The sequence below is a fragment of the Pholcus phalangioides genome, unplaced genomic scaffold (assembly GCF_987345545.1).
Source record: "Pholcus phalangioides strain wild (caught in Gottingen) unplaced genomic scaffold, Ppha-v1.0 ptg000013l_1, whole genome shotgun sequence".
Classification (NCBI taxonomy): Eukaryota; Metazoa; Arthropoda; class Arachnida; order Araneae; family Pholcidae; genus Pholcus; species Pholcus phalangioides.
In genome coordinates, this window is record NW_028301606.1 from 23904971 (window position 1) to 23918751 (window position 13781).

A 13781-nucleotide genomic window follows, 5' to 3' on the forward strand; every position below is an offset into this window, starting at 1 on the left:
TACCATTGCACGCACCTCTTGAAGACGATTTAATCTCTGCATGTCTCGTACGGGACGAATGCATGTCGAGAGTTTTTAGTATGGCGACTATTAGGTCGTGTCTAACACTAGTTTCGTTAGGGGCCTCGTCGTCGTCACTACGTGCATTCATATCATATTCAATTAATGAAATATAAGCATTAGATACCTTGTCCCATGCCGCACGATGGCTGGCAAAAGAAATCCCATGCAAAAAACACAGTTTCGACATACTCCTACCTCCCATTTTCAAGCGCACTGACTGCCCAACAAAAATGAAATCGGCATAATCAGAAGACTCACCCCTCACAGCAACCCACGGCGACGAACATTTTCCGACGACGAGGCTGAAGTGAAGTAAAAGTCAACCACACCAGTCGTTGAGCCGCGAAAACGTGATTATGTGAGATAAAAGCACAAAAACTGCGTTCAGATGTTACATGTTAATACAGCGATTGCAATGCTTCAGGTCCAATATGCCTACGTTATAAATAATAACGCCCTCTACGAATATATATGTTGTGATGTGAACCGAACTTCTCCCGGGGCATTTGTAATGTATAGTCAATATATGAACGTTTTTGGGGCTTTTATCGGACGGCAGCACTTAAAGTTGAAATTTAATTAGGTTTTAAGATGGCTTCTGGTAGAAAAGGCCTCCGGGGAAAAGTGATTTATTACGTAAAATTTAGCAAATAAAATTTTGGAAAAAATAGAACGTAAAGATGAAAACACCCTGCATCAACTTGGCTAAAAAAATTTGAACGAAACTATTTCTTACTCCCTCCCCGCTAAAAAAAAGAGTAAAACTTAAAAATGCCGCCAAATCTTTTTTTTTTTTTTTTTTTTTTTTTTTTTAACGATTTTAATGCATTCTGTGAGTATCAAAAATGCAAAAACATTTTGAAAATTTCAAAAAATAAATGCTCGGGTTTGAAAGGGCTGAAAGATGACACTTGGTCGTTGATACATTCCCACAAAAAGTTCCAAGCGGTATTTGGCGAAAGATCTAAAGTGCGAGCGTAGAGGACTCTTCCCAAGGCGATCAAAAATTAATTAATTCTCTTAATTCCTTTGCCCTGCACCAAAAAAATCTAGGTCCTGCTCCTGATCTTTTTGACTTGCCGTGTATTTTATGTATTTTAATGTATCAGTATTAAGCCTATTTCTCCATGTACAGGACATGATACGGGAATTATTGACCAAAGACGACTTCAACGTGATCTCTGTGGATTGGGTGTTCGGAGCGGCACCGCCGTACACCCAAGCGGTGTCCAACGCCAGGATGGTCGGTGTCGTCCTCGCAGAGTTCATTAGTATATTAAAGGTCAGTGTCAAATTTTTATATTGTTCGTGTGATCACCAGACAGAATTTAGTGGAACGTTATTTCTTAGAAAAATTTCATCTTTTTAGGATTTCTATCGTGGGCGTGTATGCTTCCTTGGTACCTTTTTGTTAGTAATTATAATTGCGTGTAATATCAAGTGTTTATAAGAACCGGACAAAGGTCACACTTCGACGCCTTATGTGTGACAAACCTACGACGCCGTTTTGCGTGGCAGAAATGAATAGTTCGTAGAAATATTTCGTCTATTATATGGGTTTTGGATCGTGTGACTGGAACTCAGGTCAGTGAACAAAGTCAGAACGAAGAGTGCATGAAAAATGGTCACATCTCGCTTATTCTCGCATACTTTACACACTGGAAAGATTCTCTGCGTTATTGGAGAAAATAGCCTCCTAGGGCATTGGCCTCTAGTCTGCTATTCATTGTAAAATAAATTTTGTACGCCGAAGAGGAGGAAACAGCCACCCTTGGGGGTGTGCAACAGGTGCGGTTACATCGGGCCCCGCGCTAATGATAATAAAAGTGAAAAAGATGTCAATTGAACTTTTTTTAGTAAGTAAAACAAGGTGTTTGCTCTCCAAATAAGAAAATGAAATGTACAGGGTGATTCAAAAATAATCATTTCATTTCAAGTAATATATATTTCAAAAAATATTGCATATAGCAAGATGTCTCTGCTGCTTACGAGGTACAATATACATTTAGTTTTTTCCCCCACTAAGAAATGTTTCATGTGTCCTTTCTTACGCGGCACACATGTACACAGCGGAGGCGTTGACATAAGAAAAAAATTGGGGGGGGGGCTGGAAGTTTCTGGTCGTCCCTTATATACGGGATTCAAGCGCGTACACTGGAGAGGGAAGGAGCATTTCTCATTGTTTTTTTCGGAAATTATTGGGGAGGGATTCAAATGACCTCAGCCATAGGTTACGGTGCCTATCGTACACGGTAGTCTAATTCATCCCCCAATACTACTTAACCTAACCAAACAGCCACCCATGGCCCCTATTTCTAAATAACCGTGCATGAACTTCGCACACATTCCTCTACGGCAGGGGATTCTCAAACTTTTTCCACCCGCGGCGCCCCTTGCCCCTATTCTATGCTTATGCGTGAGCTTCACTGGCTCCCTCACAGCTGTTTAACAAAGAATCTCTTTGTTAACAGCACCTTTGTCACCGTCACCGCTCCACGGCACCCCTAACAAAGGTTGGAGGCGCACAGTTTGAGAACCCCTGCTCTACGGAATTTCTAACGAATTGGTACGTGCCGGAATGTACATGTTATTGTTGTGAAGCTAACGTAAGGTTCGTTTCAGTGTAATGCTTGTTATGAGTAGTGCTGTCATCTGATATCAATTTTTCTAATTATGAGCGAAGTGTAACGATTGGCAGGGCCGTCTTAAGAGCATCATAGGCCCCTGGGCCAAGTTGTTTTTCCGAGGCCCTACCTGGAAAATTCCCGAAAAAATTAACTCGTTTTTTTTAGGCTCCTCTTCTCTTGAGGCCCCGTGCCCCTGCGTTAAGACGGTACCAATGATTGGCTAATTGTACCGTTGTAAGCATGTTGCTCTCTGTGGCGAAACTTTAACAGGGAGATCAGCTCGCATTTGCATGATACAGTATGTCTGCAGCCTATTGGTGTTCGTAAAAGCAGCAATGATTCGGTTCTTGAGGCTGTGGAGTTACGTACATATCGTCTTTAATGAAACCCTAAAAGAAAGTCAGAAATAGTAAAAGATGAGACCTTAAAGACCCGTCTGATGGGACAACGACTGTGCTCCATGTTTTCTTCGGTACGCTCGTTGCACTGAAACAAGCGATGAAGATGCCGCATATTCCAAAACAAACACTTTCGGAATATTGAATGTGTGGGAATAAAAATTTAACCTTTGCTTCTTTCTTACACCATTTACTATCAAACATTACAATTTATGTTTCAAATTTATATTTTTTAAAAAGCCGATGATTAGGTCCTAAGTTTCGGTAAGTTTTTTGGAAAATTATTTCTTTCATTAGTTGAAAACATCTTTTCGTTCTGAATTTTCAATTCGAAATTTTCATTAACTTGCGTTAATTTACATTTAAATTATGTGATCATATTTTTTTTATGCATATTTTTCGGCATTACGTATAATCTGTAATGTATGAATTTTTTTATCAATCCCCCATTCCCCAAACTGTTAAGACGTCCCTGGCCCCACAATTATTTTCTCACCGGCCTATCCGAACAGTCACTTTCTAAGATTTTTTTCTCGATCACCTATAATACATCAAGAAGGAGCCCACTTTCACAGAAGACTTGTTTTCTAAAGAGTAAAGGGTAGCCCTCTTTTAACCTTTATTGTACAGGATGTCCGAGCTAAAGGTATCCAAAATTAACAGCTCAGAGAACCTCCCATGATAAGTTATAAATTTTAGTTGAATTGAAGAGGGCAACTCCTCAAAATTATTTGCATGCTAATATTTTCCGAAATCTTGTGTGTGTGTGTATATCCTTCTAATTCTACTTTATACAGTGAATAATGCTGTACAAAATAGTAAGTTGAGGTAATGACGGAACCTCAATACGCACTTTGTAATTTAATTGATATAATGACTGGGTTTTCTTAAATGAAGTTCAGCAGAGATTTCTAAATTTCAATTCTACGTCGTTATCCATGTATGTAGGGATGTTGAAACAGCATCCATGGGCTGGCTCCCGGGTGAGTGATATTCTGAAGCATCCTTATCCGCTAGGAAGCACCATCCACAATATACCTCATATCTCGAAAATCATTGTATCAGATCTCGTAATCTTTGTAAGAACCCCCCCCCCCCCCCGGAATTTGCTTGTATGGATCCATGCTTTTAGATGTTCCTTCATGTATGTATAGCTTTAAAATAAAATAATCGAATTTTTATACAGCTGGAATATTAATAGGAAAAAGTATGTTGAAGAATTTTTTTTTTCCGTGTGTGATTTATAGGATGTGTACAACATGCCGTTATCAAGAATACATTTGATAGGACATAGTTTGGGTGCTCACGTAGCTGGATACGCCGGTGAAAGACTGAAAGGTCTCGGAAGAATCACAGGTATCGTTACTTTTGGTGGTAAAATTCTGTTGAAACAACTGATTAGCTCAGCGGTGACCGACCTCTGTCAAAGTGAGGACTGATACTAATTTCACTATTATGAATCCCCGCGGACCTCAACGTTCTCTTAAAAGAAGGTTCAATCATTTGTGAAATAACAATAAAAGCTTCTTAAATAAATTGGAAATACAACCGATACTCGTTATAACGACCATGCGTTACTGAGACCATTCAATTATAACGACCTGTAGTCCTACGATAAGTCCCAATGCTTTTCATATTTATCCCATGCTATGTTTCATCCAATATAGTGACCTACAAAGACTATTCAATACAACTCTGCTCTGTCTCGCTTTTTTTGGTCAGATGAATTTTGATCCTTCAAAAACTATTAACCCTTACAACGGCAATCCCGAAATACCTCGTCTTTTTAAAATCCTCTCATTTTGACAATGCCCAGCTAGCTCTGTACAAACAGCGTTGCCTGACATGTTCCGCCGTCCCGTCCTGTCAATCAACAGCCAATGGGCGGAGTCCGTTTTTGTTCAAAGTCTGATAACAGAAAGGGAGAGAAAGGGCGTTTTTCATTTCCCTTCGAGGTTGTATACGATTGGTTATTGCTTACAGAATAAATAACAGAAAACTATAGTTTTTTCTTATTGCGTTGAGGAGGGGAGCATTTATCAGCTCACGCAATCGGGAAAAAATACTCTTTAATATATGTGGCGATTTCTAGAAGGTTTAGTGATTTTTCACTGCGGCAGTTATGTGGATCAGAAAAATTTTAAAAAATCGCTTAAAAGGTTAAAGGAATGTACAAAATTTGGATTTTTCATTTGGAAAATCGTGTTTGATTTCGATGTTGGAGAATTTGGTACATAGGTGCATGCATGTAGCTATTAAGATTTTAATACTGTACTATTTTCTACCGATGCGCGCCCATTTTCACCGCAACTGCTCACAATACAACAAAATAAATGATATAACTAACTTTTCATTCCGTCTAGATATGAATTCTCGTGCGTATGAATGAGTATATTATGAATAAGTAGCTAATTTTTTTTTTCAAACGGTCGATATAACGACCATTCATTATAACGTCTGTCTTTCGTGGAATGAAGATGGGTAGTTATAACGCGAACGTGCGTTGACTGTGCACATAATGAAATGCTTTAATGTCAATTGGTTTCGTCTATTGTATGTTTGTGCTACCAAAACGAATCTGAAAAATTACAGTATAATAGAACCTAAAAACTGAAAATGTTCGAGTTTCTCAACGGAACGTCAAACTTTTCTCACGGACCATCATTGGTTCGTTAACTAATAGTTGATGACAGCTGGGTTTAGATATCAAAAACTCTTGGTTTTTTTCTTAAACAATTGTTATATCTGTGTCTTGACATTCAGGGACGGTTTCTATGCACTCGAGTTCTTTCCTTAAAGACACTGCTACGGGTTTGTCTCAAATAAATCCAAGTAGCTATTAATCATCATCTTGTCAATTAATGGAACCATAAATGACTATTTCCGTGTGTCTTATACTATATAAAAAAATACTTTTAAACGTAATCGCGTTACGAGAGTTGACATAACCATGTAAAAATTACACGACGGTGTAATTAAGAAAAAAACGCACGCAAGCGTAACAAATATTTAAGTCTTCCTTTTCTCAAAATTTTTCTACTTCAGTCCAAAAGTATTTTGCCTTTAAAACTTCGTTATTTTCTTCTGTTTTTTTCGGAAAAGTGACTTTTCCCGTCTAGCAGCTTTTTTAAATGACTATTCATTCTTACACACCAATGGAAGAAAATGATCCCAATTCGTGAAATAACAAGTCACGCAGCGATTATTATTTTGGAAGACTCCTAATCTCTTAGATACTGTCAGCTGCTTTCTTGTTGGAAAGATAATCGCTACACGTGCGCGAAGTATAGCGTTTTTTTGAGGAAAACATGGTTTCGGAGAGAGTGAGCTGGATTCAACTTATTAGTTTTGTTCGAGTCGAGTGACCATTGAAAAGAAACGCGTCGACGTTATTCTTTCCCAAAAAAGACTTTTCCCCCTTCGATCGGAAAAGAAGACCAAGTCCAGTTAGGGATAGATAGGGAGGCTTAACATAAAGCTTTCTTGTGGATGACTGACTATACTGTTCAGCCGAGCAGCAAACGGAATAAGATAAGATTCCATGGAGACGCCTTTTTGTTTTAAAAAAAAAAAACCCCCTATATTTCTATTTTTATTTAGTGAAGAACCAATTCGCATGTTTGTTGCTGGTCAGTTGTCTCTTGCGTATCAAATACGACGACACTGCAAGCGTTATACAGTAATTGCAGAAATAATACTGCCATCGAAAAAAAAAAAGAAAATTGGAGCCACATTTAATTCTTTTTTTTGGAATTGTAAACCATACACCGTGCCCAAAAAGTTTCATCACTAACGACCAGAGGCGCACGCAAGAGGGGGGGGGGGCAAAGGGGGCCAGTGCCCTCTCATGTCGACAAAAAAATTGGGAAAATAATATTTCGGTGAAAAAATTACAATATCGAAAAAAACTACCCTTTATATGGAACATTAACTAATTTCTGTTAATTTAAATGATGGTAATTCAGAACTTCTCGCGAAAATTTTTGTGCCTCCCAAAAGTTTGTTAGAAATTCCGTAGTGGAATGTGTACGAGGTGCATGTTAGGTTTAGTAGTAGTAGTCTTTAACAAAATAAGAATATTAAATCAATGACTGAAAAGTTTTATTTTTCAAAACATTTCAGTTGAAAATTTTAATAGCACATAGTTCAAATCCCCCATCCAAGCATTGGATAATTGCAAGCGAAAACGAGAAGCTCGTTAAAAGTGATAATAAGTTTATAACAAAGACCACAATTCATTTGTATGAGGGAGCGTGACGAAATTCGGTGTTTTGATACTTTTTGAGTTACATTGAGTGTTTCACAGAAAAATCTTCCTGACCGCCGTTTTGTTGTTTTAGAACTATACTACGATACGGAAATATAATTTTTTTTTTTTTATATTCAATTGTTCCCCCCCTTTTCCTCATTAGATGGAATAATTGCGAATTATGTTGGTTCAAGTTCACTGCGAAGGTGAATGTGCAGCAAGCCATTTTCTAACATATAAAATGGTTAACTGGCTGGTTGCTCACCAGCCTTTTGATTTGACCCACCAGTGCAGAGAAAGGAAAAAAAGTGAAGTTGGGCTATGATGTTTTCTGTCACCGATTGTGACTCCAGCACAACGCTACGTGGAAATCACTTAAATTCCTTAGAAGTGTTTCTCAAAGTGTTCGTCACTGCTTCTAGGGGCGTCACCAACATTTATCGGGGACGGCGCGGTGAGCTGGAGGTATTGATTTGTGTGGCTATTCATGTTTTGAAATGTCTCTTTAATAGGAAAATATCTTTCTTTTTTAAAGGAAAAGATTTATCCAACTATTCTGGGTAGTCACAGATGAACCATGTTCAAGGGAGCCGCGGGTGACAAAAGTTTGAAAACCACTGCCCTCGAAGAACAGGTCTCTTATTTTAGGGAGCATTTAAAATTACTTTTGACTATTTGTCTCCTTGGTTTTTTGAAATGTGTGCGGGATGTGATTTCCCCCCCCCCCCCCAGAACAAAGTATAAATTCGAATTAGACATTAGCGAGTAGTAATGTCATAGGAAGGAAGACCTTTATAGAACTGTGATTCTCAAATGATACCTGCCACCATGTGGCAGAAGTTTCTTTAGATTGATCAACGTAACCCCCAACAGTTCCGCAAGAGCTTTTCCAGGATTCCACAATTTCGAAAATGGTAAGTTTCCATCGGTGTCGCAATAAAAACATCTATGTTAGAAAATATTAATGTTTGTTTAGGTTCTTTATGGAATAAACTCGTGACCATTAATGATTCCCCGTGCATTAAAACGTTGGATATCTCTGCCCTAATGCCGGAACCCCTACCCACAGAACTCCGCAACGCAAAAACCGGTTTTGGGGCGTGACTAAGCAAATTCGATCATGAAAATCACCCGCACTGTGCAATTCATGCCTCAAAAACCAATTTTTGAGCTGCAGAATTCTGTTGAGCTCTTGGGGTAAAGCCGACTAAAAGTATCATAAGCTCGTCATTAATGCCGAGATTTACACTCATGTCCATAAATTAAGGATAATTCAGAATCACACGAAAATCGAAATCTAAAGTAAAAATTTCACCTGTAGAATTATTACACACATCTGCAAGAATGATATGCAAATTTCAGGAAGCCCCCAGATGATGCCGATAGTACGTCACAATGACGAGAGTGTAAGAGGGGGGTATATAAGGAATGGTGGCAAAGAATAAAATTGTTCAGAAGAGTTCTGCAAGGCGCTCAGTGCCATAAGCGAATAGTTATGACACAGAGGACGCATGTGGATGATTTTTACGTGGTAGAATTATCGGCGGCCTGGAATGTGGGCGTACTCAGATGGAAGTATCCGAAGAACTTGGAATTGCCCAAAGTGCCATCCCTAGGCAACGATTCCAAGATAACGGAAATGTCAGTAGACGTTACAGTACAGGTCGCCCCCGAGTTACAACGCCGAATGAAGACCGGTATTTGGCAGTAACTACCAAAAGAAGCAGACAGAGCACAGCATCCGACCTGTCTCGTCAGCTGTCTGCAGCCACGGGTACCATAGTTTCAAGGCAAACCGTGTACAGACGTTTGGCAGATATTGGTCTATATGCTCGCAGGCCTGTCAGATGTGTTCCGCTCACGGCAACTCACTGTCGGCAGCGATTAGCCTGGAGTAGAGAACATGCAATGTGGACATCGTCACAGTGGGCTTGTGTGATGTTTTCCGACGAGTCCAGGTTTAGCTTGCAGTCTGATTCACGTCGGACTTTCATATGGAGAACGCCAGGTACCCGTTACCACCAAGCTGAGGAACCTTAATTTTTGAGCATAAGTACCACCAGATATTCCAAATTCTAATCTTTATTTCCAAGGGTGTAGCTCCTCATTGAATGCCCTTTTCAGAATAGTCCACTAGTTTGAATTTTTAAAAAAATAAACCAACTTTATCTGCAGTGAGAAAATTTTTATTCCACCTTTATAAATGGAAAAGGCCATCACCAGGGACCTGAAATGTCCAATCTCATCCATACTAATGATTCACTGCAGTAAATACTGAGCGTGATTAATTCGATCCCTATGATCAAGTTTGTTTTTCATAGAAAAATGATCATCCGTGTTACATTGAATACGATTTGATTATTATTGTGATTACCATCAACTTCTGCAGGTCTTGATCCGGCTGAACCGTACTTCCAATATACGATGGAGGATGTCAGGCTAGATCCATCCGATGCTGAATTCGTAGATGTTATTCATACAGACGGAGGCAGTCTCCTGAGTGGAGGTATGATTTTCATTTTCCTCTAATGCTCTATTGGTATTATGGCCAGAAACTTAATTTTAAGAACTTGCATTAAAGTTTCAAACTGTCGGATTTTTTTCTCTTACCGTTGCAGGGCTAGGAATGATACAAGACTGCGGTCATGTCGATTTCTATCCGAACGGAGGTAAGAGGCAACCAGGTTGCAACCAAAACGTGATGGGTGCTATTGAGAAGGAAGGGGACCTTCTTTATGGTACGTTACCACAACTTCATGCATCTGCAATGATTCCAAGGAAATATGACTTTTTCTTTATGTATCTTTTGTGTTATTTGAATCTGAACATTTCACAGTGTGATTTTTCAGGCATCCGACGTTTCATTGGCTGCAACCACATCAGGGCTTACGAATTCTTCACTGAATCCATCAACTCCGACTGCCCGTTTTACGGTTACGCCTGCGACACTTACGAAGACTTTTCTCAAGGGAAGTGTCCATGGGGATGCGGACCCGATAACTCTTTATGCGCTCCGATGGGCTTCAATGCCGAAGAATGGAAAGGTTTCGCTGGAAACGAGCCCATAAAAATGTTCCTACATACCGGTAACAAAGAACCCTTTTGCAGTGAGTTTTTACATTTTCTCCCTTTAGTACGTCCACAAAAAATTGAATGAAAATTCATGTCAGTCAAAAGAATTGAATCTTTTCTTCCGTAACTATAGTGGATAACTGGGGGGGGGGGGGACAGATTTTTTAGAGAAACAAGTTTCCTTATGCCCAGTGCTCCAGTGCTCACTTGAGTATTGAAGAGTGCTCGATTTTGTGTAACTACGTAGAATATGGAAGAGATGAATTTGTTGACCTTCGACCCGCCTCCTTTTCCGTCTTTGATTATCAAAAGGATTGAACTGTTCTTCGCAATATAGCTCTCTGAAGAGCTTATCTATATCCTCCCTTGGATTCGAACCGGGGACCGTGACAGCAACCTTCACGGTGGTAGACGAACATCTTACCACCACGCCACTCGGGCGTCCTGGAGAGCTTATGATCCTTTGGTGATATTTCCTATTTTACTTATACAAGTGTTACCAGTTATCTTTTTTCAAACGCTGGTCCGTGGACCGGCACCGGTATTCATTTCGACTAATTACATGTAGTCTCTGTATTGGTTTTTATTTCTGCCTTAGCCAACGGGACTGTGAATTATTTCTCCAACCTATTTATCTTCTGCTGGTTCTCAAACTATTTCTCCTACATATTTTTTGCTTGATCCTTGGTCGGTATTTTGTATCCTATAAATCAAACCGATGACTTCTCAAGTTACGAAAAACATTTTTCATCGATTCGAATTGGGAAAGTCTGGGTCTTTCTCGAAATTGAGCTACCAATCGACATCACCTGTAAACGTTATTTTTGAATACAAGGTTCCGGTCTATAAATTTTGGATTGATTTTTTCTTCTCTCCATTTTTCGAAAAGATCTTTTCAAAAAATGATGTGATTGGAAGCCGTTCAGGTAGCTCAAGCAACAAAACCAAAACCTGATTTCGTATTCTACAATATCGGAAGATTTCGACTTAATTATTTTCTTTTATAATTTGATCGATTTCGATCGTTTCATGGGAAATTGATTTAACTGCCGTTTCTGAACTGGAACTCTAATACATAATATAAAGGAAATGGGTGGGGGGGGGGGGATAAAACGCAAACCATATGAAATCATTCAGATTGATTTTTCGATTTGTATCTGATGTCGAACATAATCGTTTGTTTTCTGAATGAATACTTGTATTATTTGTATTCAATAGGCCATCATTACCACATCAACCTGCGATGCGCGTTCGAAGATGGCCGAATGCACTCGACGGAGAAAGGCAGGCTGTTCATACGGCTCACTGGAACTAAAGCTCAGTCACCAGTTCTAGAAGCCAGAAAAGAGTAAGCGATTCGCCTTCATTCATTGAAGTTCGAGAGGCCAGTGGCATTGTAACAGAAGGTGCCAACGGGCTGCAAATTATTGAATGTACATGTACAATATTTTGATATTTATTTGGCTCCTGGGCGCGAGTCAGTTAAGACGGTCCTGCACAGAAAGGCACAAAATTAATACCTTTCCGGGATTAAACATAAATTTCAATTGCTATAAATGATATTTCAAAATGGGTTATAAAATATGGATGTGGTCAGGGGCATCTTAAAAGCACCATGGGGGTGGGGGGAGCCGGGCCAAGTGATTTTTTTTTGAGGCCCTACCTGACAAATTCTCAAATTTCAACTAGTTCTCATTTTTGTGAGCCCGCAGGGCCCATGCGTTAAGACGGCATTGGGTGAGGTGTATACATATCTAAGATAGCAGATAGAAAATATATTATTTCACCTGACAAAACTCGTAGTCACCCGACAGATATTCAGAGGCTGATTTATGACTTTGCCCCCGTAGGCTATTCAGATTTTTTAGCCCTTCTACCTTTCTAATTTGATGTTCTTAGAATTTGCTGCCTTGAGCAATAACGGCTATACTGCCTTGAGGCAATATAACCCCTTTCCCCGTAAATACGTCTCGGCAGATATCGGTGTGAAAATATTTTTTTGACTCCCTGGAGAGTATCATCAACATTTACAATAAATTGATCAACCTCTGTGTAAAATGTAATTCATTTATTTTTAATACTTTATAGAATTTTATAAATGTCTGTTTACAGTGGTTGGGTACAAAATAATGTATGTGAATCTCAAGCCTTTAAAAATTGGAAATTGATTCGTCTAGCAGAGGGACATTTGATATTGAACTCAGACGAATATAATATAGTAGACTCTCGATAATCCAGCCGTGCGCTAGTCCGGTCCGTCCAGTAAAATCTGGCATATTTTAAGCGGGTTTTCTTCGAGCTGGATTCCGATTCTGCGAATCGGGGCCTTTACGGATTGGCCAAATTCGAAATTCAGATTTTTAACCAATTAGTGACGGCACCGAATTGCTGAGTCAGAAACAAGCACGTTCTAGATGCATGTCTATCATGTCTTTGAGCAGAAGTTTGTCATTTGAATGGACTTTTTCCATTGACTTCCAGTAATCCGGCGCAAACTGGTCTAGTATGTGCCAGATTAGCGAGAGTCTACTGTAGGTGATTCACAAGGAGCATTCTAACTTTTCTATTTGATTCTCCCGAACGCAGTTACGTGCAGTTTCTACCCGGAGGCTCAATAGAATTTCTAATATCCACGACTGAAATGGGTCGTCTATTGCGGGTGGACTTGGAATGGCGATCGACGGCATCATTGCTCAACCCTCTGACCTGGAGGTTATTCAATGTACCTCATGTTCATATCCGCGATGTGATTGTCAAACATATGGAAACTTCCGAAGTGTAAGACTATTAATCATTCCGAATTGTATTTTTTTTAACTTTTTTTTTTTCTTTACCACGAAAATAAACGAATTTTACGACTCTTAATACTTTAATCTGAAATGAGTGTTTTCAGTTTTGAATTTTTTTTTTCCTTTGGACAGTACGATATTCTGTGGTACAGAAGAGCCGTTCATCCCTCACAAGATCAAGACCATGTTTACGGATCGAGCCTGCGTGAAACAGACTGACGAAGTGAAGAGAACAAACGTCGGGATTAAGACCAGTTACAAAGACCACCAGCAAGAGACTGCCATCAAAGTTTGAAGAATTTCCGGATTTTTTAACTTCATTTTTCATTCATATTTATTTCCATTTGAATCTTTTTTTTTAATATCATCAACCGAATAAAGTATTTTTCATGAAGATTCCTCTCTCTATCAATCCTTAATTTTTAGAGTGGTAAATCAACAGCAGAATTTTGGCGATATCGTAGCTAGGGATGTCTTGCATGGACGCCTTTCCCGAAATAAACTCCGGCCTAATATGGCGTAAGAGCGTGCCGGATAACAGAAAAGCCGGATAGAGGCCGGAGTTCTATACAGTCCTTCCAAT

At 39.3% G+C, this 13781-nt stretch overlaps 1 protein-coding gene across 1 annotated transcript in view; it reads left to right on the top strand.

Moving 5' to 3' along the window:
- Positions 1 to 13592, top strand: part of LOC149078824 (inactive pancreatic lipase-related protein 1-like) — a 28168-nt gene extending 14576 nt beyond the window's left edge. Inside the window, exons 3-10 of the mRNA XM_089240970.1 lie at positions 1199 to 1345; positions 4336 to 4444; positions 9727 to 9843; positions 9956 to 10075; positions 10187 to 10444; positions 11628 to 11757; positions 12996 to 13187; positions 13331 to 13592. Coding sequence (XP_089097096.1) covers positions 1199 to 1345; positions 4336 to 4444; positions 9727 to 9843; positions 9956 to 10075; positions 10187 to 10444; positions 11628 to 11757; positions 12996 to 13187; positions 13331 to 13493 — 1236 coding nt within the window. The 3' untranslated portion in view covers positions 13494 to 13592. The remainder of the gene's footprint in view (positions 1 to 1198; positions 1346 to 4335; positions 4445 to 9726; positions 9844 to 9955; positions 10076 to 10186; positions 10445 to 11627; positions 11758 to 12995; positions 13188 to 13330) is intronic.
- Positions 13593 to 13781: the final 189 nt, after the last annotated feature.